At 39.2% G+C, this 27,312-nt stretch overlaps 1 protein-coding gene across 5 annotated transcripts in view; it reads right to left on the bottom strand.

Moving 5' to 3' along the window:
• cita (citron rho-interacting serine/threonine kinase a) overlaps positions 1 to 27,312 on the bottom strand; it is a 41,033-nt gene that overhangs the window by 4,545 nt on the left and 9,176 nt on the right. Inside the window, exons 11-47 of one of the 5 annotated variants that reach the window (XM_087800086.1) lie at positions 22,551 to 22,656; positions 21,636 to 21,779; positions 20,937 to 21,056; positions 20,393 to 20,563; positions 18,369 to 18,422; positions 18,237 to 18,290; positions 17,478 to 17,618; positions 17,230 to 17,358; positions 16,859 to 16,954; positions 15,907 to 16,023; positions 15,373 to 15,482; positions 15,113 to 15,287; positions 12,781 to 12,978; positions 12,535 to 12,588; positions 11,806 to 12,003; positions 11,534 to 11,727; positions 11,229 to 11,364; positions 11,057 to 11,161; positions 10,302 to 10,442; positions 10,120 to 10,227; positions 9,838 to 10,033; positions 8,496 to 8,657; positions 7,666 to 7,689; positions 7,147 to 7,284; positions 5,164 to 5,344; positions 5,004 to 5,095; positions 4,832 to 4,936; positions 4,026 to 4,195; positions 3,681 to 3,725; positions 2,862 to 2,942; positions 2,641 to 2,776; positions 2,071 to 2,210; positions 1,883 to 1,975; positions 1,706 to 1,814; positions 1,480 to 1,608; positions 580 to 660; positions 427 to 505 (exon numbers count right to left, since the gene is read on the bottom strand). In XM_087800086.1, the coding sequence (XP_087656212.1) occupies positions 427 to 505; positions 580 to 660; positions 1,480 to 1,608; positions 1,706 to 1,814; positions 1,883 to 1,975; positions 2,071 to 2,210; positions 2,641 to 2,776; positions 2,862 to 2,942; positions 3,681 to 3,725; positions 4,026 to 4,195; positions 4,832 to 4,936; positions 5,004 to 5,095; positions 5,164 to 5,344; positions 7,147 to 7,284; positions 7,666 to 7,689; positions 8,496 to 8,657; positions 9,838 to 10,033; positions 10,120 to 10,227; positions 10,302 to 10,442; positions 11,057 to 11,161; positions 11,229 to 11,364; positions 11,534 to 11,727; positions 11,806 to 12,003; positions 12,535 to 12,588; positions 12,781 to 12,978; positions 15,113 to 15,287; positions 15,373 to 15,482; positions 15,907 to 16,023; positions 16,859 to 16,954; positions 17,230 to 17,358; positions 17,478 to 17,618; positions 18,237 to 18,290; positions 18,369 to 18,422; positions 20,393 to 20,563; positions 20,937 to 21,056; positions 21,636 to 21,779; positions 22,551 to 22,656 (4,512 nt within the window). The remainder of the gene's footprint in view (positions 1 to 426; positions 506 to 579; positions 661 to 1,479; positions 1,609 to 1,705; positions 1,815 to 1,882; positions 1,976 to 2,070; positions 2,211 to 2,640; positions 2,777 to 2,861; positions 2,943 to 3,680; positions 3,726 to 4,025; positions 4,196 to 4,831; positions 4,937 to 5,003; positions 5,096 to 5,163; positions 5,345 to 7,146; positions 7,285 to 7,665; positions 7,690 to 8,495; positions 8,658 to 9,837; positions 10,034 to 10,119; positions 10,228 to 10,301; positions 10,443 to 11,056; positions 11,162 to 11,228; positions 11,365 to 11,533; positions 11,728 to 11,805; positions 12,004 to 12,534; positions 12,589 to 12,780; positions 12,979 to 15,112; positions 15,288 to 15,372; positions 15,483 to 15,906; positions 16,024 to 16,858; positions 16,955 to 17,229; positions 17,359 to 17,477; positions 17,619 to 18,236; positions 18,291 to 18,368; positions 18,423 to 20,392; positions 20,564 to 20,936; positions 21,057 to 21,635; positions 21,780 to 22,550; positions 22,657 to 27,312) is intronic. The other 4 variants (XM_087800088.1, XM_087800087.1, XM_087800089.1 and 1 more) reach the window with 4 other exon arrangements.

The raw sequence follows: 27,312 nt of genomic DNA on the forward strand, positions 1-27,312 counted from the left end.
TTTATTTTACTCTTGGAATTTTATCATTACATTTTTTTTGCAAGTTGATAATATGTGTCCAGGTGTTTCTAGCTGGTATGGTAGGACCTTAAAAAGTTCCTCGTATAATTGATGCTTGTTTTAAGTCAGAATCTTGTTCTCTAGTGTGTGAGAGTGCAAGATCATCTTATTCAACACACTCCCTCCCAGTGAATCCATCACTGCTCATGCTTTGAGTGTGTAAATGCACGTATATTATGGAAAGCTTTGACAGGATATAGTACTGTGGAGCCTGCATAATGCTCGACTCATGTGCAGGTGAATCTGGTCTGCGTTAGTTCTGGGAGCTACATTAATGTTACACGCGTCACATGACCCGTCTTGCCCTGCGGCGCCACAATCACGCAATTGTTTGCATGGACGACTAAGGCGACAGTCAAGTCTTACCCCAGAGAAGCGTGTCCCTGAATTTCAATGACGTCAAGAGAGTTGAAGTAGGTCACAAACAGGTTCGGCTCTCTGTAGGCTGAAAAACACCAAACCATGATATTACTTCTCAAAATGGCCAACACGGATAAGGAGGAGGCGAATGTTATTTACCGAAAGAGAGAGGCAGCCGACTCCATTTGATATCTTCGCTCCTACTCCGCCGGCCATACGCGTCCACAAACACGCCAAACTCTGCAGGGAATGAAAGATGGACTTGATTTCTGTGCAAACTGCCGAGGGGGAGAAATTTTAACGAAAGGAATCACACATCATTGTTGGGCATCAGCAGAACAGAAAATGAGGTTTGTGGGGCATGTACTGATCCATCTGTCATACTGGGGGTTCAAGTTGTGGCCTATTTTGCAAAACGAGGCAGGTGGATTACTCACGAAAGACGGGGAGCACCCTGACTCAGGGGAACACTGTGGTGAGAGAGACTATACCATTCACTGGAACAGGATTTTATTCCATGACAAAAAGACTGAAAAATCACTTTATTTGATGCAATTAATGCTTTATGACCATCAGTACATGTGGCCTCTCCTTTCTATGGATGATTTACGAGTTGTCCAAAGTAAAGCTGGGAGGGAAAGTTTTGGTTTAATAAAATCTCATGTGGCCCACAACCTTTGTTATAATATGAAATGTGTCTCATTAACACTTGCAACCAAAGAAAGTAAAAAACATCTCTGAACTTATATTGGAAAAAAAAAATACAAATGTAAATTATCTTTGACAAGATTGTGTATGTCAAACGAAAACATAATTATTCGGAGATTTCATTCTCCTTTTCTACCTTATATAAGTGTTTATAAGTGTTTAGGTTTGTTACAGCATTCGACTGAAAGGCTGATCCATTTGTAGATATAATTTCCATTTTATATCTCCTGTTATTTTCCCTCCAGTGTTTCTTCATTTCAAGAAGGACAAAACAGTGATTTGAAGAATGATAATTGAGGTATTCTCACGTGGTTATATAAAATGTTTTTAAGCAGGAGGACAAGATCTAACCATGGAAACAGAGCAGGTACTCATCCTTCTGCGGAGCCGTGGTGACCTGGATGATGGAGATCGGGAAGCTGTGGGAGGAGGCGGCGAAGACGGCGGACGCCAGTGTCACGTCGTTTTTGTCAAGGAACTCTGCATAAAAGGAATTGGTCGAACAATGAGACAAAAGGAACCAGAAGCACTTTCTCTGAAGAGTATCGTCGTCTAATTGACTGAGAGGTCTGGCTACCTTCAAGGACGTACTGCTTCATTTCAATTTCGTAGAACTTGTTGGTGCCAATGATGATACTGTAGCCGGTGAAGTGAATGCAACTGCAGGGCTCGGATGTCTCGATCTCCTGCGGGGACACATTTTGTCAAAGATATGGCTGGGACGGTGAGCATTAGGCTGAAGCTTCACACTCACCTTTCTGATACAGAACTTGTTGAGACTTTCGTTGAGGCGCAGTATGGTGATCTTATTGGGCATCGCTGCACAGATGCAGATCCCATTGTCAATCTGGAACATTACAGACAAAGTTAAATAATGAAACCTCTCCCCCTGATGTTAGAAAAAATATTATTGGACCCGAGCGAGAGGATAAGAGTTCAGACCTTTCCCGAGGAGAAGAGGTGGCATCCCTTGACTGTCTCAAAGATGAAGGGGTTGAGGTCGGGTTGAGCAGGAAGGTGGGACTGTGACAAGGACTGCTTCACCTTCTTGATCTCCACGAGACATAGAGCTCGATCTTCACCTGGAACAACAAACACAAGGGAAGAAATCAAGTCAGTAGGACAAAGAAATGGACACAGCTTAAACCCCACCTCCCCAAATATTATAGAAAAACTGGCAAAAAAACTTGCTTCAAAGTGCTTCTTTGACAGGGAATGATCATTATAATAGCATTAATAATCATTGTAGTTCTTGTCTAAATACATCACCAACTTAGCAAACATTGCTTTTTACCAAATACTTTCAAATCTCTCTCATAAAATACCATAACATTTTTCCTTTTGGAAAGCTTCCATAATATAGGTGGTAATTTGGTACAGTCAATGCTAGCTAGAAAGCAGTTAATCCAAAGCAGTGCTAAATAGTTTTTTAACATAAACATTTAAGATAAATTGGAACCTATGCCTCAAGTTTGCCGCATGAGGTGTGTACAGGGAGGGCATGTTACCGACCTGTGATCATCAGAAGCTTATCAAGATCTTTCAGGATCTGAATCTGGAACACCGAGGACAGGCCTGGGATGTGGGTCAAAGAGTTTTTGATGACGTTGAGAGCGTACAAACCCTCCTCAGAGCCCACCAGCACAATCTAAAGCAAACGAAACCAGGAGACGTGATGAGCACTGTGACCACAAAGAATCAGAAATCAATTGCAATGTTGACCGATTTTGCACCTGGTCTGTCAGCGGCAGAGTGCAGTTTATGTCCAAGCGGTCGTCTCCCTCCAACTTGAGCAGCGAGTTTCCCAAAAGTTTCTGGGAAGAGAGGAAATAAGAAGAAAATGGTGAAACATTACTTTTAAGGCATCTGTATGATGCAATAAAAAAAATGTAACTCTGTAAATAAACAAATATTTTTTTCCTCTTATGACAAGTTCATCTGAGGTACCTTATCTTATACCAGTAACACATTTTAGGAGATATTAGCGAAATAAACACAAGTGGAAAAAAAGCACAGTGGATTTTTTTTTTTCTGTACAGGAGATTTAGTTCCTTAGCAAAGCAGGCAGAAGCTTAGACACATTCTATACTTAAAGCAGTAGCAGCAAAATATATTTTATTCTAAAGTCAACATATGAATTTATTCTATTTTAATGCACACTGAATTTGTATTTATAAAAACATATTTTGGTTCAAAATGGTCTTTAAAAAAACTATGCACAGCAGAGCAGTAAAACGTTTACACAATTACAACAATGATATGGAGTTGCACCTCCTTCTTAAAGTGATCCCCTTAAAATCAAAACCAGACTTCATTCATGAATGCATGTTGCCTCAGTAAGATCGCCCATAGCAGCAACACGATGTAGCATGCGCAGCAGCAAAGTGACATCCATGCATCGACCTGCTGTTCAAAGTATCAGACTGCATCTATATTCCAAGAGGCAGTTGATCATGTGACACACACGTGACACGTCTGCCAGGTCGTGTATGAACAACAACATGCTCAGCCGCTCCATCACTTAAGCCCAAGCATTCGTGCAGCTACTGTACCTGAACCAGGTGTGAAAGGTTCTTCTGTCTTTTAGAAACACCTGCCTATAATGATTGACGCCACCATATTGAATGGAACAGACACACACATACATACATACACACACAAAATGACACAAAGAGGCACACAAAGATTTGGAGAACATGCAGAGAGAAAGAAGAAGGAGAAAGAAGAGTGAAGGTTCGAGCTAATGTTTTATGGTGGTAATTATTTATTTATTATTTAAAGAGCTTAGCAAAAAGCAATGCACCAATGCTTTTTTTTTTTTTACATCCTTAAGCTTTCTCTGGTTATCTGGAAATTCACAGAGAGCCGTGAATAAAAGGTTCAAACGTGATACTTACAGCGTCAGCCTCCAGTTTATCTCTAGATCCTCGACTACCAGCCACCACAGACTCCAGCACCGCCACCCATCGTTGCTTGTCAGGAAAACTTGGAGCCATGAAGTAAAGAGACTGTCCGGGCCAGCAAGTGGTGTGAGGGTGCGACTCCAGCTTCAACACGTATGGGATGTCTATCACAGAGACGCATCGATCAGATTTGGTTTGACATGAATTATACACATTATTGTTGCTCCAAGTGCCTGTGTGTTTTTGTTATAGGCACTTATACAGCATAGAACACAAGATTTACCAAACGAGGTCATGTGATCACCATTTTTATCCGATTTTCTGTTATCAAAAGAAACTTTGGTTACATTTTCTAAATACATTTTAATGCATTTATAGGACTGTATATATATTATACAATTATGTCAACTAATTGTATCTAACTAAAAATTTGTTATCACATTGTAATTACAAATCACACTGTATTTGGCTGGTTTGGTTCACAATATAATATGCAATTTGTAATAAGTCAGTGTTCTCACTGTATGTCCACCATTCATAACACTTTTCAGAAGTTGCCATACATGACAAAAAAACATCACCACTTCTAAATGAAGCCTTATAAATGTTTTAAGAATGTGATCACAATGTAGTACACACATGAACTTAATTGAAAGTGTTTAATTAAAACTTGTTTTTAATTTACATTTACAAAAAAAGGTTTTTCATGTGAAATAAGTTCTTGGCCAGAGATATGTGTTGAATTGTAGCCTATGTACTTTATAATTTAATGGAAAAGAGTGTCTTTTCTGAGCCATTACCTGACTTGGCGGTGTTGATCAGCTCTGAAGCGCCAACAGCTCCATGAACTGTGACCTCTCCATCAGGCAGGCAGAGTTCAAACTCCTCCTCGGCTCTCACACAGTCTGAAGAGAGAGTGTAACATTGACAATCTGTGTCAGGAAACATGACTTGTTTATCGGACCAACTGACCTTCTCTGGGCTCTGAGTCATAGACAGACAGTTTGGTTCCGTCCAGCACCACGTATTTCCTCTCCCAGCCCTGCTGACCTCGCTTGCCGTTTCTGTCAACAAAACTACTGATTGACAACAGTTGACATATCTCACAAGCGATGAACGTTCTTGTGCTTACAGCGGCTGCTTCATCCACCCCTCCAGGCGAACATGTCCGCTGGCTTCCTTCACCTGCAGTGCCGGAGAGTTGGCTTTTTCTCGGCACAGGGCCTCTGAAAAGTGGGTGGCGTACTCGGCTGGCAGCCCGCAAGTGGCAGGAAGACACGGTGAGCATTTGGGATGACACAGTGTGTTACACTCTACAGGATCGAGAGAAGACAAGCGGTTCTGTAAGATCGCTACACGCTTATTTCCGTACATCTTAATCCATCTGTGAATTATGAGGAGAGGGAGGTTTATGTGTATTAATTTGTGTAAAATTAACTTTATGCAGCAAACCCCAATATAGGAATATGACCAACCAAGAAGGAAAGAAGGTGCTTCATTGGTATCTCCTAGCTGCACATCAAATTAAAGTAATATAACTAAATGTTGATCTTGTATCAGTGATGAATCTCCTTCTTGTTTTTGCTCCATAACTAAAAAGGTACTTCTCTCAGGAGTTCATTCTCTAACGTCTTTAGATAAGTCAATGAACAAGAAAAACGGTGGCATGTAAGGAACATATCCATCACCTCTACATGATTATAACTATATTTAGCTCTCCATCGCTCAAGTGTGAGTATAATTACAGTGGATCAGAATTTGAAAGGTAGAATTTCTGCAGTGATCCATGAATGCATCATGGATGCTTCAGATAAATTATAGGGATTATATTATAAGTGTCTCTTTCTAGGATAAGTGGCACCTCATTTAGTCATGTAATGCGAGTATAAGTGACGACAGATATTTCCAATGTGCAGCCAACAACTAAGTAAATTAATATTTGGATTATTCTACAGTCTGGCTTTTAAACAAAGATAACCAATAAACCTACCGTGAGGCTATCCAAGTCAAAGAATGTTGCTAAATCCTGTTATATGTTTATATTATACTACTCAATAAAATACAGAGTTGACTCCACTTTTTGAACATGTTACCACTCTGCCGCAAAATAGAAAATCTCACTCCTTGCTTACTTACTGCCATGGGCAGAGAAGCATTTATTTATTTATTTCAAAGGAGCTGTTCTTTAGCTGAACTTTAGAAAAGTGTATTCACATCAGTATCGTTACTTTTACTAACATAAACCTGGTATTTTAAGTGTCAATTCTCAAGTTCTTAAATATTGTTTCTGCTTCCCCCGCCTGTCAGAACAGTGTCATTGCAATGTGTTTACTCATTTGTTTGGGTTTCCAAAACTACGTTTATTTACAAAATGAGATAAAGGCCCTTGTTTTGTTAGTTTCTTCTTACATTGTCTTTGGACTCTTTGAGAAGTCTCTCAGTACTTCATATGAAAACACCATTACTGACACACTGGTTTGGTGATTACATTACACTCCAGCAATCATTACATAAAATAGAATAAAAAGGAAAAAAACAACGAAATTGTAACTACCAGTGGTGTAATACGGGCACTTTATATGAGAGTAGAAAGTATTGAACCATGTGAAAGACGGCTTTATCAAAAATAAACTTAAAGATTAATCTTCATGATTATTATTTTTTAAACTTGCTTGATTTTAAAGAATCCGTTTTTAAATATCGTGGTCTGATAAGTTTAATTTTATTTTTAGTTTACTACACTATACACCTTATTTACTTTTTAAGCTGATTTTAAGCTTAAAAAACGACTGCAGTTTTCGTTTATTCGCAAAATTGCTGCTTCTTTGTGAACAAAATATTTAGTCTTGCCCTCTTCAGAAACTTGTAAATTTGTGCCCTGAACAAACCATAAATTATTGTTGAAAAATCTAAACGATGTCGCCCACTTCAAGTGGTTAGTAGAGCGACAGTCAAAGCAGGGCCATTTGCACCTAAAAATAGACGAGATATTTCCACTATGTGCAATTATGGGGGTTGGGTGATCCTTGCTTTTAAGTGTTTTTCTGTTTACAGCCAAACAATTGGGGTTTCTAAAATATTACAGCTCAAGTGTGGTGGGAGCGCAGATACAGACCCAGACAAGTGGCCGCCTGTCGTCCAAAATGCACAGTGTCCAGACAGACGGCACATTTGGCAGCTCGCATGTTGAGGCCAACTGTGAAGCGATGAGGAATATTATGGTGCATTCTTTCCTTCACACGATGGCCGTATTCTGCAGGTAAGAGATCAGAGTGAGGCTGGACAAGTCTTGCTATGTGTTTAGGTTGCACAGCTTGTCAAGAAAGGGTCATCCAGAATAGAAGCATAACATTGTTGACCTCTGAACTAACTGAAGTAGATTTTGCATGCCAGCCAAAAACTGCATGAAAGAACGTCAAGAATCATAATGCAGGATAATCCGTTTTGCATCAAAAAGAAAAATTATATTTCATAAGCTTCACTGACCATCGAGTTACTTGGCTTATGGACGACTACTGAAGTACAGACCAACAATAAGAAGACGCACAAACGGAATGACAGCCATGCACATTTATACGTGCATGTACAAGAGCACATGCGTGGGCAACGATGGGATGGGCGACTGCTAACTTACTTTCGAAGGTGACCCTTCTTTTCTCTGCACGGAACAGGAAGGGCGAGACGGAAAGAGGAAAGCAGTCGAACAGTTGTAATGTGAACGTACAAACAACACGCACACATAATTAAGAGGCTAAATCGTAGAGTTTGACCTTGTGGTATATATTTATGAATATTTATACAATCATTGCCTTCTAATCAAACATCAACCTGACTTTTAAGAACAGACTGATGTACGATTAGAATGTTGATTTGCATTACCAGGTTTGTTTGATTCATGCCTATGGAGGTCCAGTTTTAACATGTGCTGAACATAATAATCCAACTTAAGTGTGATAAGTTAAAACATAAAACACACAACACTGACATATTGTTAATGTACAACAAAGAGACAACTGTTATTGACACATTATGACTTTTTATGATCATGGATGTCAAATTAACCAAAAAAAAGAAAAAATATTCTTAAACACATTTTGAGTTGTGGAGTAGGCAAAATATACATTCATTGAAAAGTCTACAACAGGAACCGAACCAACTAGATATTATAGGAGTAAAAGCCTGCCTTCAGTGAAATATATTTCTCTGTTTAGTGTCAAAAAAGAAACCAGGCCACAAGTTTAAAATATGTTCTTTAACTATAGTATTTACCCCCATATGCCCGTAAAAATGACTGATGTACGGCACCGTGCTGCATTCAGTCTGTGTTTACATGTGTTTTGGTTCAGGAAAGATAATAATTGGCAAAACATTCTCACTCAAACTTTAAGATTGCAGACTTCTACGTCTCCTATGCAGCTAAAACTGGCGCGCACGTGGGCGTACTCTTGGATGGGAATGACTCACCTTCAGGTGTGGCTGTCTCTTTGCAGCGAGTGGCTGGGTTGAGCAGGCTGCAGGGGTTTGGCTGATGCTCTGGAGACTTGACGATGGCCGACATGAGGATCTGATGGCGAGCCTGGGCTGGAGTGGAGGGAGGGACGTGATCCTGTGCTTTGAAATGAGCCGCTGGAAGAAAGAAACAACCGCCTTTAATTAGCATTGGAATATCTGAATGCATTTGTCAATGATTCCGAGGCAGGTAGCAGCAGTTGTTACCATGGTAACTGTGTCCGAGACCGAACAAAGCAAAATATGTTCTTCGCTCAGTGTTGTTGTTTTTTTCAATTTTTTTCTAAACAAGGAAAACGACCATAATAAACAATAAACAGCTTTCTGGATCAGACATGACCAACTACAGAAAAGTATCTAAAAGATGTTCCTAAGTACCCCTTAATATATCACTTCACTAAATGATGATGTAATAATAATAAAATTTGGAAATCTTTGGGATGATAAATGAGTAATTACATGTGAAAGGGCTGAAATAGAAAATCCATTAATAAATAGTATCCATGAAGAATACAACAAAGAGAAAAATGATGTTGTCCAGGTGAATTTGCGGTTTTATTTAGTTTAATTTGAATACATTTATGGATTAGAAGACTGCGTTAAAAACAAGTTGGTCAATTAATTAGACGGGATTAAGGGCGGTAAAAAGATGAAGTAAGCATATTAAAGGGGATAAAGGGTTGTTTTCAGTCAGTGGTGGTGCATTATGCCACACAAAAAACATCAAAGATTAAAAGGATCCGAGACATTTTGAGCAAAACTGAATTTCTCAACAAGCATGATCGTTTTGGCCATACGTGGGTTCATGTTTTTACAATGTCGGGCATCAATCAAGCCTTTTATACAAGCACAGTAATACCATTAAAACCAAACAAATATGAGGTAGCAAATCAAATACACATTTAAATTAAATAATTAAGAGGATTTGTTCTGGTTCATCAAGAACAGCCATGTATTTCGACAGAGAAGCACCAGAGCAGGTTCCTTATTTCATAAATGTGTCCGAAAATACTTCTGATGCATGATGCAATGATAAAAATGTATTGCCATTAATATCTAAAACACAAAAAAACGTTACCAAAATGGTACAAAGACATTCGTAAAAAAAAATGTAACTAAAACAATCAACTTTCACTTTTCACTGCTGCTTTTCTGCAGAACTATGTTAGGACCCAAAGGTTTGAACAATGTAATGTGTAGCATTCACTGTCCACACCGGAGTCAGATTTGTGGGCGGCTTTCACACTTATACTCTAGTCAGTTCCCTACATCCCTCATCGTCATCCAGGAGACTTACCTTCTTCTCTGAGCGACCTCAGCTCGATTTTCATCTTCTGAAGAGCCACTTCCAGCTCGGCACACCTCGAGCGTTCCTTGTCCAGAGCCAGCTTCATGTCACTGTACTGCATGGGCACTGCGGGTTGAGACTGGGGGAGCAATGCGCCATTGGTTGTGGTTCCTACATCTTCTCTCCGCCGCCCGAATATACCCTGCTGTGAAATAAAATATCCAGAGTAGGACGTCGTCGTCGCCAAAAGAGATCATGCGATCTTAAGGCAAAACAAAAGTTGAGAAAAACCTTCTTTTTCTTGGTGGGCTGATCCATCTTAGCCTGGAGGAAATCAATAAGTTTGGTCTGTTGAGAGATGGTCCCTTCCATCTTCACCTTCTCGTGAGAGTAGACGGCCTACAGGGAGAGGAAAAACAAGCTATTATTCTCCCTGCAAGAAAACACAAAAGGAACACACATTCTACAGGCACCTGTATGTTCTCCAGCTGGTACTCCAGATCGGTCCGCTCCGTTTTCAGCATGTCGGTCTGGTCCAGTGCATCCTGCAGACCCTGGGTCAGTCGGAAAATATGGCTCTTCTGGAGGTCCATCTGTTGCTGGAGTTTACCTTGCTGCAAGATTCATCGAAATCAAAGTATATTTCATGAGGTTATGGATCCTCTTAAGACATACCGGGCCCCTAGACTCCTTTATGGTGTTTAACTCCAAAGCCAGCCACTAGAATTTTCAAACCATTTTAATGCAGTCCCCCTTTCTTATCCGTCTTCTTGTTTGTCCATTTTGGAGTTTTGTGACATCAAAACATTTCCTGGGGTTCCTGGACTCTCAAGTATATTTATTGTAAGGCTGTGGTCAAAATATTTTCTTTTAGGTCATTTTAGACATCTCAATGAAAAATTCATTTTATTCCTTTTATAGTTTTTCAGAAGGATGAAGTCACTTCAACTTGGAAAATGATGATTGATATTTCCCTCCTGCAGTTTCAACTCATACATTATTCTCTGCAATTTACTGTGAAAGTGTCCAGAAGGAAACCAGTCAAGCATAAAGAGAACAAACCAACAACCAAAGTAACTTCCTCCTGACCAAGAGTTGAAACTTCAATGTTCTTGCTTGGATTCAACGTTAACATTAACCCCTTACGGTGCTGCCTTTTTAATTCTGATGAAAGTCCAGGATCTTGATTGTATTATCTTCTCAAGAGAATTCATGAAGCCAGTTCTACCTCCTCCATCAGCCTCTGTTTCAGCTCACGCTCTGTCTCCAGTTTCTGCTGTAAGCTGCGGGCATTCATCTCCAGCATGGCGTGCTTCTTCTCCAGATCGTTGAGCTGTAAGATTTCTTAGGTTCAGACAAAAGAAAATGTACAGCTGTCAGACACGGTACACTGTACTCACAGTGTCAGAGAGGCTTTCGGCCTTCAGCCTTTGCTCCTTCAATGCCTGCTGCAGGGCCACAATCTCGGCCTTGTGCTCTTTGACGGCAAGTTCCACTGCCTGGCGAGACTCTGAACTGCGCTGGTCTGCACGGAGCCTACAGATTGGAGATCAGAGACGATGTTATGAGCACGTTTGGTAGTAACAACCTCTTTGATTCTGGTGATTTACAATTACAGGTAACACAAGTGGTTGTGACATTTGTGCTTGTGGAACTGACCGTTTCAGTGCTGAAATAGTTTTCCAATAGTAATCTAAAAATGTACCTGTTTTGCTTTTCATTATCCAACACTCGCTGAAGGTCCCTTGTGCGTCTCTCCGCCTGACTTTTCTCATCCTCTAGAGCTCCCCTCCACGCCTCCCACTGCCTCTCCTTCTCCAGCAGCTCATCATTTAGGGACTCCAGCTCCACCACCTGCTCCTCCAGCATGCTGCATGTTGTCTTCAGAGTCTCAATGTTCTATCAATGGAGGAAAGAGGAAAAAGATGAGATCTTGGCGTGTGTGATGAACAACAACAGCTTCTATCAACAATCCACCTGTTTCTGATTGTTTAGATGCATTTCTCGGTCCACGACCTCCCTCCTGAGCCGGTCCACCTCCTGGCTGAGCTGCATTTGGTCCTCCCTCTCGTCAGATGCTTCGTCGAGTTGTTTTGACAGGTAGAAGTTCTGTCGGTTCAACTCGGCGTTCTCCTGACTCAGCTGTGTCAGCTGCTCTTCCAGATCAGTGATCACCTGAAGACAAACAATCAACTTCAAAGGTGCCCAACAAATCTTAGCGGCATCTGAGCATAATGTCAAGATCCAAGCTTTATAAACCACATGATATATTTCTCAATTTCTATTTTCTATAGTCAACTAGCTTCTATAGTCTCGCAGCACTTGACCACCCAAGGGCAGGTTCAAAGCATTACAAGTTGAGCAAACTCCAGTATATCCCTTAAATTCTTAGTTGAATGCAGGAAACTTTCCAAGGATTTATGGCATTATGAAAGTAAATATTAGCTTACACGCAGCTATTAAAAATAGTTAACTGAGAATTAACTATTTACAAACATTCAACACCATCAAAAGCATACTTATTAGTAAAGAACATTTTGACGTTATAAAGTTATTGTTTGGAAAAAGAATTAGTTAGTTTTATAAAAAATAGCTAGATATTAATAATGGAAGAATTCACGCATTCATAGTATGTTTTAGAATCAAAACAAACCCACACTCTATAGAATTAGTCATAAAAAGATGGAACCCAAATGGTTAACTTACGGAGCAGCTGTCTCTCAGAGCATCAAACTTGCGTTGGATTTCATCTCTGTGATTCTGTAAGGAGAGACAAAATAGGCATTTTTTAGTTCAAATATGAAAGATAAACCTGCTATTTTTTGTCATCGTCCTCCTCACTATATTCCCAACACAGTTAAAAGTGGCATTGTCGGAAACTCCGGCTTGGCCTGGCAAAATAAGATAATCGGAGTCCAATTGCATTAGCTGATACAGAGCAGTTGTTCTTACCCTGAGGGCAGTGATCTCCTCCTCAGCCTCTGCAGTCGTCTCCTCCAGCTCGGTCTTTGCCTGTTGCAGCTGGCTTTCTAAGGCCAGACGTGCAGCTTGCAGGCTGCTAATCTGAGATTCACGTTCTTGCAGGGAGAGGGTCAGCTCGGACACCTGTCTCTTGATCTCCAGCTTTTCTTCTTCATGCTCCAGGCCCATCTGGATCGGAAACAGCACAGTCAATGTATAGTGAAAAGTAGAAGACGGTGTCCCACGTGATAATATGACAGATGTTTAACAGGGTTTCCTTTATGAGCTAGACAAGGTCTACATGCTATTGTCTCCTTGCTCCTTCTATCCCCAAGTTATTACCATCCAGTTCATCATCTTTGCCAGACAGAAGTAATAGTAGACAGTTGTTGTTTGAAAAACAGGACCTGGTCTCACATAATAATATGACAGTCTGCATACACACACAATCCGGCTGTAGCGTAAGGGTACATTAAAAATCAGTCATTCCTCAAAGACTGTCATTACCTATTCATCATCCTGTCTGTCACAGAGAGGCTCAAATATAGACCTGGGCTTCAAGATACTTTTATCATGCCAATACTGATACCAGTCTTCACTGTAGAAAATGAAAGCAACCTTTACAGAATATATGAAGAAAGGTCAGTCCAAATAGTAACAACAATTTCTCCTAGACAACTGGACCATGCGAGTTACACATCAACAATGCCCATGAGGAGGTCATCCTCAGGCTGATGGTTGCGAGAGCTGAGACCGTTATACCAACATCCAGCACAAAATACAGTTGTTCTTTCAGATCTGAAAGGCTTGAGCCTCCTCTAAAATGAGTCAACTTTGCCATGGAGACCGATTCACAAGACTCTGTAATTACCCTTTTTACAGAGCTAATCAACACCCAGAGCTTTCAGCTCCTGACAGATGTCCTTATCCAGGGACTGATAGTTGACCAAAGAAAGAAGAACCAGAAGTGAACCACCAAACACGAACCAACGACAATGTGACCGAAATAATGAAATGTAATGTTTGGCTTTGTGTTGATGAAACTTAAACTTTAAAACAAGCAGTGTATAAGGTCACAGTCATTAGAGAGGAAAGCTGCAAACTGCCTCTCGAGTGTGACAGAACTGTGGGTGAGCACACAGAGACGAGCAATTAGTGCTAAACTTTGCATCACATCTCAACAGGAAACGTATGCGGAGGAAGGGATCTGACATGTGCGGGTCCACTCGCTGAAAGCACATCAGGAGGCAGAATCCGGATGAAGAAAGCAATTTGTTAGGTAACAGCTGTTCCAGACTTGACAATGTGACGATGAAAATGTACTTTTGCTTAATAAAGACAACTTAAAGTAAATGTCATCTGATTTATACGGCACACATGTCCAACATGGGATGCAAATCTATGTACATATGGAGGAAAAGATAGCACATTCATCACACAATTCATCTGAGCAAAATGTACTGCTTTGATGACAACGAATTGAAGTTCATTTGCTTATCTTGTAAAGTATGGATGAATTTGATCCATTTAAATATATTTTGTAGACATTATATTTTGAAGATTATTCTTCTTAAAATGGTTATCTTGTTATACTCTATTATTATTGTTATATTCTAATTCTAATAGCATGTTCAGTTCAGTTCAGTTTATTTAAAAGGACGATGTTTATTATTTATAATAATAGCTGTAATTGTTACAAAAAGATAACACTTATCAGTAGCATCGGACAAAAATAACATGTTGAAAAATAAATGGTGAATTAAGTAAGTAAGTAATATTTATTTATATAGCGCTTTTCGAGACCAGGGTCACAAAGCGCTTAAACAATCAAAACAATACTCAAAAAAGTACATACTTTAAAGATCAATTAAGATGACATTTCCAGATGTCTTTCCTCATTATAAAGTTTTTTACACCAAGAAAATTAAAATTACACAATACAGATACAGAAATAGCTGCTCAGCATTAATAATAATAATAATAATAAAAATAATGATAATGATATAATATTAATTAAAAGAATAAGAATAATATCAGAAGGGGCATTACTTTTTTCAAGTATCAAAATCCAATAATAATAAAGATCAGGTTGTTTTTTGTTTTTTTTTACAATTTTTATAAAGTCCAACAAAGAGAATAGCTGTCTGTTGCTAATCCCTGCATTATCAATTGCTAAACTATTTATCAGCGGGGAATCTTAGCTCACTTGCTGATAAGCTGATTATAATCCCTGCGGTGGATCGTAATAATGCAAAGCTGCACCGTGTGCCGGTCAAAGGTAATTGCTTAATCTTGAGCTGAACCACTCGGCACACTGCCTCACCTCGCGCAGCCTGCTCTCCAGCTCCAGCAGACGGGTCTTCTTGGTCTGCTCCTGCTGACTCATCTTCTCCAGGTGCTCTTCCAATTTGGCGTTCTGTGCCTCCAGCTTCCCTGCCTGAGACTCCAGATAGAATTTCTGCTGCCGAAGCTCCGAGATCATCTCCTCTTGAGCTTTCCTGAAGAGAGAGAGTCCACCGAAAGACATTTAGACTGCTAAAGATAAAGAAATGTTAAGTTGAAGGAGTAGTCTCTGGGACTCACATGTTCTTCTGAGTGAAGATGCTACTGTTCGCAGCCAGCTTGTTAGCCTCTGAGAGCTCAGAGATACGCTGCTCCAGGTTCTTCATTTTGGAGTCCATGGCATTAATGGTCTGCAGGAGAGTGGAATGCTTTAACTAAAACCTCTCTGCCGAGGGATCTTTATACTGTACGTCAGCATTATTTGCTTTATTTTTTATTTTCAACAGAAGGTTTTTACTTTAACAAAATCTCATTAAAATTCTGTTAGGTGTTGCCTGAACTACTTCTGTCAATGTCAGATGACTAAAAGCCTCTTAGCTGCCCAAATTCTCCCACATTAACCAGATTAAAGTTCCAGCTCAGTCTCCTAATGCAACTTGATGCATCATACAATTTAATCAGTCTTTCTATTGAGCGCTTCCTCATCCCTAAACATCGCAACATATGCCAGTCCATCTACAACGTTCAGTCATTTCTAACAAACCTTCACAGACCAGCTGTTGGACTTAATAACCAAAAGTGCACAGAAACAATCCAACAATGTTGTCTTCTTACCGCTTTCTGTTCACCAATAAGTTTGCTGTTTTCTCGGGACTCCTCCTCCTGCTGGGCCTTCCTGGCCTCAAGACTCTCTTTATCAGCCAGGTCCACTTTCATCTGAGTCTCCAGAACCTTGAAACATTTATACAATGGCATCAGGATGATTGGGTTGAAGATGACACCAGCAAACAAGCAATAACAAACACACAATGAAGTCTACCATGTGCTTTAAATGTAACTCGAATATTTATTTTTAAATTTCATTGCCCATGATTCAGTTTTGGACAATTTTTTTTTTTTTTTTGACATTTTTGAGTCAGTTTAATTTTTTTTCTCCGTATATTCCTTTTGACCTATGAACCTTTGGGCAAATCTAATTCTTAATATGCCAAGAAGGTTGTTCTGTCAGTCCAGGAAATACAAAAAAAAACACTGTTTGAACAGATTTGAATACATTTTAAAGCAAAGCTAATAATGGTAGATAAAGGAACAATTATTCATTATTATAAGTTGAGAAAAAAGTTCCAGAGTGCTACTGCTGCCGAAACAACCACCTTTTAATTTGACCACGAATGATATTGATATTTAATTTGATCAGAAAACAAGCTGCATTGAAAGCCTTGGCAGATGTCTCTGCTCTCCGAGTCTCTGTAGTTCTTAAATTACTTTTCATGTGAACTTTATGTGGCCAACTACATTATTTTTCTTTTATCGATTTAAATTTGGCACTAAATAACTAAACATGGTGGTTTTTAAAAAAACACTGTAAACCCATTTTCTCTTTTAAAGTGGTAACAATTGAATTGTTGATTTGTTTATCTTGAGACAGGGAAATAAAACTTTAGTACAATTACCTGAAGCAAAGATTAGACTGTATCTTAAGGCAAATTTAATTTGTATTAATGCATCCTAATATCAATCTACTCACAACTTAACCATGAATATCATATGAAATAATTGAGCCAACCTTAATTTTGTCCTCGAAAAGCCTCTCCTTTTGAACCAGCTGGGTTTCCATCCTTTGAGCCGTTGTCTGAGCATCGCGAAGGCTGTCTTCCAGTTCCTAGAGGGGTAAAAGAAATTAACTTCACATTTGAAATGAAAGATATGAGAATAAATAAGAAGACTTGCACTAAATAGATGAAAATCCATCAAGCGGAAGTAGCTTTGTTTGTTCATGCTGACTCACTAGTCCAACTACCTACTGACTTGAGCTTGTTAGTAACATCGACAGTCTGGTGAGCAAGTTGAATTTGTCCACAGAAGAGGGGTTCCGGGTTTTAAGAAAGGGGGTGGGTTTGTGGGGGTATTAGCCAGTATAATCAAGATCTCTCTCACCAGGATCTTTTCAGCCATCTGCTGGATCTGCCCGGATTTGGTCTGAATGTCATCTTTCAGCTTGTTTTCACGCCGCTCCACCATCTCCAGCCTCTTCACCTGGTTCTCCAGCGTCTTCCTGCCCTCCTGCTTACACAGCAAAACGGACCACGTAAGGAAGACACAAAAAAAAAGAAAGACTCTTTATGACATTCAGAAGCTTAAAAACAACAGCCTGTCACTCAAACTATTCCAGTTTAGTTTGGTACCTCCGTTTCTCTCAGGCGGCGTTTTAGCGTGTCGCTGGAATCGCTCTTGCCTCGCAGACGCTCCAGGTCACGCTCGAGTCTCTCTTTGGCCTGTCGGACGTTCTGCAACAGTTCAGTTGCTTCTGTGCTGGCTTTCACTGCCTAAGGGACGGGAGGGTGTCAAAACTGTTATTTGGTAGGCCACTGGAGAAGTTTCCAAAAAATACTTAATGAGAAGACCATGCCTAGGGAATACTAGCACAACACACTGTGTGTGCAACAGTTTCTGTGTAAGAGTTAAATCACAGCAAGTGGAGCTTAACTACTTTACAGTGGAATAAAACCATCTGCTGATTGTGTGACGATTATCTGGTCGTTAATTTCTTCACAAACATCTACCAAATCATTTATTTTGAATTCGCTCTCACTTAGCTTTGCCACAATTCATCACAAGCTCATTTTTAAGGACATCAGCTCATACTTCGTCTAAATTTCCATAGCCAGAAGTTTACTTCTTTCTACTTTCATGTTTTAACGAATTCTTAATTACATTTTAATTCTATAGAAATTTTAAACATAACATTATCAAGGTTGTATATCTGTATTTTTTAGCTTTCCCCTATTTTTCCTGCATGTCTTCAGCCCTTCCTGGGACCTCCTTCAAGTTAGACATGCACGAGAACATGACTAACTTTTATAATCATGCAGCATTTTTTTTGTTCGACAAAAAGCTATTCTTTCACATCACGACTTTCATAGAAGACAAAACGTTGCATTTACCTTGGAAAGTTTATCCTGAAGCTCTTGCACCTTCATCTGTTGCTCAGAGTTCGTCTTAAAAAAACAAAACAAAAGCATAAATCCACTTGTAACAAGCCCTTAAGGTTTATGTCATTGTTGTTCTCACTCTACCTTCTCAAGTTTAAGGAGAAGCTCCTCCACATCTGCCCTTCCCTGCTCTTTAGCCTGAAAGTTAATAATAGACGTTTGCAAATGAAAACTCATGAAAACATCTCCTTTTAATATGGCTCTCCCTTGTTTCAACTAAAATGTTCAGTAGTTTACAGCAAGAAGGATTTAATGACTCTTTGAAGGACGTTCAAGTAAAAATATACACAATTTGAAATCCATGAAAAAATGTAAGCTCATACAAACAGAGAAATGTATTGTATTTTATTAATGACTCAATTAAACACATTGTACAAATCTAAACAACGTCCAAAGAAATCTACTTTCATGTGATTTTGTTGGCAAAATGTGTTTTAGGGTTGTTAGATAAGATCACCATGTGACTGTTGGTTCCAAGGCAAAAATGTAAAAGTGTTCTTTTGCAAGGTTTGGAGGTTTTAATTATTCTATACAAATACATTGTATGGTTATTTAACACTTTAAACAAACATTCCCAGCAGCTCAATAAACTTGTACTTTATATAACCCAAAATGAGAATAATACAGAAGCAGCAGCATACAAGACATAAACAAATAAAAACAAGTTAAAAAAAATCCTGTGCCTTCTGCCATGGCAGCGACTGAAGTTTCTTCTCCCAAACTCTGGAACTCTCTTCCACCAGACCTCTGCAACTGTGATTTTATCTCCCTCCTCAAAACCCACCTGTTCGGCACTGCATAGCCCCTCATAACACTTTTATCCGTGGGGGGTTTTTTGACCTCCACCTCCTGGTTTTATTGTATTGTGTGATTTTATTGTTGGTTTCTGAGAAGCGACCTTGAGTTTTTTGGAAGGTACAAACCAATGTATTATTATTATTATTAATATTATTCATTATGATTTATTAACATTCATGCTTCATTGATGTTGTGAAATCAAATGAAGCACAATGGAATCCACGAGTTTACACAGTGAATCTATAAATCACCAACTCTTGAAAAACTCCCAACTGAAAAGGCATCCCACTCCCACTGAGCTTTGGACTCCATCCAGACACATTAAGATCCCAGCGACTCGATTCTGATCCATGAAGAGAGACAGGAGCGATTTGTGCGAGGAGTGCGCAGTATTTAATAATGTCGGGTGGATGGGAAGTAATCGCATTAGATCAGCAAAGCAGAGGGAAGAGGTTTTTTTTTTGTCTGTAGAACCATTTTTAACTGTCGTGATACAAAAATGAACACAACAAATGTGTTAGTTTTGGTTTCCGAATAATCTTTGTCATTAATCATCAAAAACCAAAAATGTATTCACTCTTGGTTACTTTCCCGTAGCATCTGCTTTGTAAAGTAATAGTATGTGTCTGAAACGTTAATTGGAAGCATTCCCATCTGGCACACAAACGGGATGGAAATTTACACTTTCAATGTGTACTTGGTAACAAAGCCATCAAGAGTGTCTCAACAAGACTGGGAAGGGTGCTTGTGTAACCTGAACAGTATTAGGCAAAACTAAGGTGTGTAAAGTTTGTTCCCAATTTTGCCCAGCATAGTTTATAGTTTGTATTCTATATTAGCTCCAATCTCTACTATTGTCACAAATATCTCCGAGTCGTACAACAGCAGGTTTTTAAATTCATGGTAGCTTCCGAAAGTCTTCCGGTACTGCAGTCATACGAAAACACCATCTCTCACACAAAGTTGCGAAAGAAGAGAATTGCAATTTGCTAATATAAAAACTAATAAAATAGAGTTTTGCGAGTCATGAAAGAATGAAACCAACCATTCATTACACCACCCTCATTGGACTCATCTTGGACGGGGATGGGTCCGAGGAGGGAGGTGGATCGGCTAGTGTGCTGGTGTAGAAGCAACAACCTGGAGCTGAACGCCCAGAAAACAGAGGAGACCCATCATCTCCCCTTACCCTGGCAGACTCCCCCCCACTCTCCCCCCAGACTCTTTCCGCTTCCTGGGCACTAGCATCTCCCCAGACCAGCAAACGCTAGGTTCAAACTTGTTTTCTAAAAAAAAAACTTGGGACATACCTTCTGGATTTTCTGTTGGTACTCCACTGCCTTTCTTTTCAGGTCCTCACTGGTTTGTCTGGAGTCTCGCAGCTCAGATTCGTAGAGGTCACTACGACGCCTGGCAGCGGACAGATCCTCCTCCAGCTGCCTGATGGTGACCTGCATCTCCTCCAGCTGGGCATGGTACTCCTGAAGTCAGATTTGATAAAAGAATGCATCAATTATTTTTCATCACATGATGGCAATCAGTAGTTTCTTCAATCGTACATGCACACACAGAATGTATTACTTCAGCTTTATAAAAATGACAAGTTGCATGGACACCGCCATAGACTTTGTTTTCCCATGGGATAGTAGCAAGAGAGCAACAGCTTTTATTATATTTATTCACAGAACTAAACAAGTCTGACAACTGTTTTAATCATTAGACTGAGAGGCTACAACTGTTTTGTGTAGTGGCTGTACAAAAGAATCCCGTTTTAGAAAATGACATGAGGCATCAAGCTTCACTTTAGTATCACCATGAAAAGAAAGCAGATACCATGAATGAACAGTTACTCACTTGCTCTTTAATTTCCTGGAGCTTGTTGCTCTGCTCCCGAATGTCGTGCAACAGCTGTAGAGCCTTGTCATCCTCTTGAGAGACCTCTACGCGCGCCTCCTCCAGGCTTCGCTTCAGACTCTGCAAGAAGGTTAAAAAAGATAAAGGGGTGAGACGACCTACATTCAATGGTCTTCAAGGTACAACGTTGATTTGACTTTGATATTGAAAAACTTGTTCAACTAAAAGTGATAGTATTTGATTAACCTGCCTCCAGATACCATTATAGCTTGTCACAGAAAATCTAAAATAAGAAGAAATAAGAAATTTGAAAATGATTACGCTCAGGATTGAAACCACCAACTTAAGTGGATCAGATAGATAGTGGTGTATTAAGACTATATGTAGAAACTCAAAAGATTGCACTGAAGTCAGACTTAATGAATTTTCAAATTCTGTAGCCATAATGAAACTAATTTAAATTGAGCTCCATCTGGTCGATAGAAGCCCTGTGTTTCATTGTTTTCCGCAGTGAACGTTATAAGTATTCATTTTTAATTTCTTGACTTTCTCTTGCCCAAAGCTGCGGCGCAGATTTATCTGATGATAGCAGAGGAGCCTCATTAGGAGCAGCCAGGAAAGACAATACAGTATTCCACCATTTCATCGCCTCTCGGAGCATCTTTGAGGAACATGTAATATTTGGAGGTTTAAACTCACGCTGCACTCGGTAATGTAAGTCGCAAGGTCTTGTTCAAGGATGCTCCTCTGAGTCTCAGAAGCCTTCAGCTCCACATCCTTCTGGTGGAGAACTGACTCCAGGTCGTTCATTTTACGCTGGAACCTCGAAATCTCCTGCTCCATCTAGACATACAGGTGTAGGTGTTAGATCAGCTTTGCACGAAAAGGAAAAAACAGACTTCGACAGTGGCTGGTATATAAAAACAAAATATTGCCTGTATGTACAAAAAATAATTTTGGATGGCAAAAGGGTTGTACTGTCTACTATAACAAGCATGACCATGGACCATTTTGAACAATAAGACAATACACAATCATGGAAATTAAGACATACTGTATAATCTCTTATCTAGAAAAAGGAAGCTTCTAATACTGATGAGAAGTGGCGCAGGAATAGGGTCTTTGGCAGACACATGCAGCCCCTGACAGTATTTAACATTAAAAAAGTGTTTTTTAGAAGCTTATATTTTTTTATATTTATTATTTTACTCTCTGTAAATAAAACTTGTTCAAGTACTTTTGTATACGTTTGGTATATTTCTCGACTCTTGGGTGAATTTAAATAAAAAGTCATGGTTAGGTGACAGTCGCAATATATATTGAGGCCCCTGAAGAAATTGCCCATCCTTGGTCTTGAGGAATAACACGGTCTGGCATGGAACTTGGGTTGCCTCCCTTCGACTTTATTATTTTGAGTATGTTGCAGCAATGTTTCATGCTGACACACCTACGTGTCTTTGTAGTCCGGCAATACAAGTCCTTTCTATTAAGTCATCTGAAATTCTGGTCAGTGAGATTGTTTTCACCCTAAAAAATGGTGTTACGGAAAGCTAGACTAGAATACCTTCTAATTAGATGTTTTGTAAATCAAATAATAAAGGTTAATCATCTCACCTTGTGACATTTGTCTTGAGTTTCTTGTAATTCTTTGCTTTTAATGTGTAGCTTCTTTTCCATGGAGTTGGTCTTGGCCGGAGAGTTGAGTCCTGCAGACACTGACCTGTAACATTGAAAGTTGTGTGTTATGACTTGGATGATGAAACAGGCAACAGTTGATTAATTTCAAGACTCCAAATAACTCATTTTATACCCGACAATGTTTGGCCAATTAATTCATGGAATACATCGAAAGGAAAATGTTTGAATTGGTCTTCGAAAGTATAAAATCTTTTGCTGCATGATTGCTACATTTCGTAATCTGCGACACATTACTTGCTTCCCTGTTGTCGCGTACCACTTTGCAATTTGTGTACTTCCTTGCGTACCAACACTTGACCCTTTCGAGGAGAGACACTGCGTTTCTCACATCCTCCAGATGGAACCTATTTTGAGTCACTTGTCTCACATACAAATATGAGCAAGAAAACATGAAGTAGGCTGCCCAAAAGATTTTGGTGATCACAGGTTTCATATATCTATAGTGTAGCCAGACCTCCTTCAACAGGAAGAACCATTTAGTTTTTAGGTTATTTAAATGTATGCATATGTATTCACAACTAATTATTATTTGTGGATCTATTAGTAGTGAAATGTTGACTAAATATTTGGCACATTTCTGCAGAGGCGAGAAGGTGTGACAGATGAGGATAAGCGTGAAGGCGGGGTTGAACAAGTGTTGACAAAAGTCAGGAGTCAAGAGTCCATGTGGGCTGGAAGAGCTTCAAACATGTATTCAATACTATTTCAACAAAAAAAATCCCTCCAAAGAAGGTAGTCTTAAAGCACAGTCGACCAAATTCGAGTCCAAGTAAATTTATCTCGAGCAGATTCTACAATTACGTAAATGGGGTTCATCAATTAAGTCCACCCGTCTCCCCGTCTATCAAATATGTTTAAGGCACAAAAATGCTGCATCAACTGAACTCTACTCTTTAAGTCCTGCAATGACAACAATTATAAAGACAGCCAAAGGTTTTAAATCAAGTTTGTATTACTCAGTTTTAAACAAAATTGGCTTTTCCATGTCAAGATATTAACCGTTTAGCCCTAGACTTGAACTCACAGAGAAGACTAAAATGAAAATACAGTCTGTCGCCCAAACAACGCATATCCAAAACATAATATATCAGGATATCATATATATATATATATATATATATATATATATATCAGGAGTGGAGTAAAAGTATCTGGATGTTCTATTCTATGTTAGTCTTTGTATCCTTTGTCCTTGTTATTTTTCTTTGATCCATGTTCTTTATCTTTAGACTAAGATTGTATCATCTTGTTCTTTCTCTTTATTTCTCTTCTTTCTGTTCTTGTTCTTATTTTATTTTGATTTATTGTTTTATGAAAAATTGCTGTATTTGCTGTGGCTAGTTGGAAAAAAATAATTCCTGAAGGATCAATAAAGTTCTACCTACCTACCTACCTAATATAACAAACAAAGATTCACATCCAACTGATAAAAAGCCCTTATCAGAAAAAAAAAAGACCACGCCTACAAGAACCACAGCAAAAGATCTTCCATAAAGTTGGCAGTGTGAGTCAGCGTATTAAAAATAGTCCTGAAAGTGAGCAATGATTTCTGCATTAAGAACTACCTTTCGGTCAAAACAACACTACCATGCATTCAGATAAAACTATCTCTAACCAAATGCTACCAATTTTAGAGTAATAATCTTCATTCATTCAAACAAGGTGCATTAATGGTCTTCATTAGTGACTATTTGAGCGCCAAATTGTATTTTTCATTCACATTCTTCATTTACAAAAACCGACTTTTAATTAGACATTCCCCACGGCCTCTTAGTGTGTGTCTGCCTTTACGCCACAGTGAACTTGGCGCATCAAGATCAGTAAATATGAGGATGGGCATTTTATAATTGGCCCTAATGGGATTGCTAAGATTCATTTTTCACATCCAAGGTGATGGAAGGATCATTGAGGGTAGCGTGTGAGTGTTTTGAAGAAATAAGATGAAGAGCAGTATTGGGAATCTTTCATGACAGGATATTGTGGTGGTTTTATCTACGGAGTGAGAATGAATAGGTGGCCATTGCCAGCTGTGTTATTGAACTGAACCTCAAGAGGCTTGCAAACAGTCTCACCGAAGCAAATAATGACAGTTTATGGTGGCATTTAAAAGGAGATTCTTGGGGAATTAGTTACAGACAGTTAAGAGCTGTGACTGTTTCTCGTTCAATTGCTAAAGGAAAACAAAGCCCAGAGACTACAGAAACCCGAAGTGGTGCAGGATGTATTTTAAAGAATACATACATGAATTTAAGGTTTCCTGTTAATCTAGAGTGTCTTACAGTTTTAAGAGAAAGGAATAAATAACAGCCAGTGAAAGAAAGAAAGAAGGGATGCACAGAGTAGATTCGGGATCGATCATCCAGAGCAATGGTCAGAGATTAAGCAAGTTAGAGAAGAGGCAGGGTAAAAAATGGGCGAAGACAACTGCAATGTCAGACTATCGGCAAGACTATAGGGATGGGATTGATCCGATCCAGGATCTGTATTGGGTTCCAATATCAGTGTAAATTACGGATTGGAAATTCCTGAAACAACCAGTGGAGATTTCCGATCGATCAGCCGACTGAACGTTGTTGGCTAAAATATCCTCCCTGTCAGCTCCAACCCATCCACTGCTTTGGAAGGGATTTCCGGAACAGTGGGGTGAAAACAGAGATGCGTTTTAGCCACTGGTGGGCGAGATTAGAATAACAGTTTTATGACCAAATCTACACCACCACTGGAGTCCACACACAACTTTGATTGTGAGCCAGTTTTCATTTTCATATTAAGCATTTATTTCATCTGAACAAGGTTAGTGTTGGAAAAATACTTCCGTTGATTTTTAGATTGTTAAGATTTTTTCAATTTCCAATATGTTGTTTAAAATTAATAAGTGTCAATTTGAAACGTGTTAATTTGTCCACCTTTTCAGTTGATAATGTGTTTTGTTTGGGGGATTTTTCCTGAGGCAAAAAGTGTCTTAAGGGTGAAGGTTTTAGACCTGAATTAAAAAGAAAACTTTTAACGCTCTAATATGATACATTTGAATATTGTTAAAGAAAAGTAATACATAGAACAAAGTTAAGGTTCTATAGATTGGGATGGAATATTTTAACTTCTTAATTTTTACAAAGGGTTTACACAAATCATAGGAGTCATAGGTCAATTAATATTAAATTATTATCCCACAGATTGTTTCCAAATATTATCCTTTTAACATTTTTCATCACCAACAGTTTCATATTATAATGATCAAGCATATATAAGGTATTGTATAGTCAGGCATATTTCTGGCAAACTGAGATTTTCAGGAGCTGGATAACAAAATAACAACTACAATAGAACAGTTTTACCACAAAATAAAAGTGGAGTAGCTTTGAAATATCACATAAATTAGATATTGTTTATGCTTCTCAAAGACTAGAGAGAAAAATATCAAACAGGAGTATGTTGCTGGATGGAAAGAAATGGGCAGCTATTTTGATTTCTTTGTCTTTGTAAAGATGCTATAATGAAATAATAAAGAAAATGGATATGCTGTAAAGGTGCTAATAAATTATCGTGGCAGTCAAATTAGGCACAAATTGTTTTTGTTTTTTAACTCATCTGACCTGATGGGATCAAAAAAATTAAGTTTAAAATAATCTTTACAATTTAAAAACCATTATCATCCAGCAAAGATTAATTTGCTTCTTCTTTTACCTCAGATACTTGGTGAGGGAGAAATTCTACGAGACCATGTAGGCTGAGAAAAGTCACTTGGACGCCTAAATCATCCTGAATTATTCCCTCGGGGCTATAAAACCTCTTTCAATCTCCATCTGGCTACATTCGTTCATTGTCATTTGGCCAGCAGTTGTGACATTCCCACTCCCAACAACCGTTGACCCTGTGGTTTAATATCCCCATTCATAACTGGCAACAAAAACAAGTATTTTTGGGAAAAGCGAATATTCAAAGTTTAGGAGCATCTACACTGCAGTGCACTCTGTACACCAGGAGAATCATTAAAAGCCTCCTGGGAATTCCGAGGGAGCTTCCTCTGGGCTTTCGTTTAATGAGAAAGAAAATAGTAAAGTTCACACAAGAAAATGACAGAAAACTACCTAGGACGGCCAAAACACATCATTAGCATCTGATTAAGTCCGACTCTGGTACATCACCGGCCACTGCTGTGTGCAGACAAATGGATGCAATCTCTACAGGGAGCCTCTTTTATTAAATGCAGCAGCACAAAAAGGGCTTGTTCAGGTGGGGGAAAAAAAGCAGATGACAAAAAGAGACATTAGCTGATGGAGAAAATAAGAGGAGGCGATAAGAAGAGTGAAGATGGGGGGTGGGGACTGGGGGAAAACACTGTGGTTGTAACCATAGAAATAGCGTCTATCTTAGCCCTCTTCTTTTTCGCTGTCTAATCTGCTTTTTTTTTCCCCTTTTCCTGCAGCTGCTGTCATGAGCTGCAGTCCCCGGCATCATTAACCCACGAGCCGTCTGCCAGAGTGGCAACAAGGAGAAATCTATCCTCACGCGTTGTAATAGAAAAAAAAAAAAAAGAAGGTGAAGATGCCAAACACCATTAGGGGAAATTATACTCCCAGAACCCATTCTTGAGACGGCGAGGCATTGTGCGGCGCTGTAGCAGGAAAGAGGGTGGGACTGTGTGTGCGTGTGGGGTTCCACCTCTCATCAAACCCCA

The sequence above is a fragment of the Callionymus lyra genome, chromosome 10, assembly GCF_982586985.1.
Source record: "Callionymus lyra chromosome 10, fCalLyr1.hap1.1, whole genome shotgun sequence".
NCBI lineage: Eukaryota > Metazoa > Chordata > Actinopteri > Syngnathiformes > Callionymidae > Callionymus > Callionymus lyra.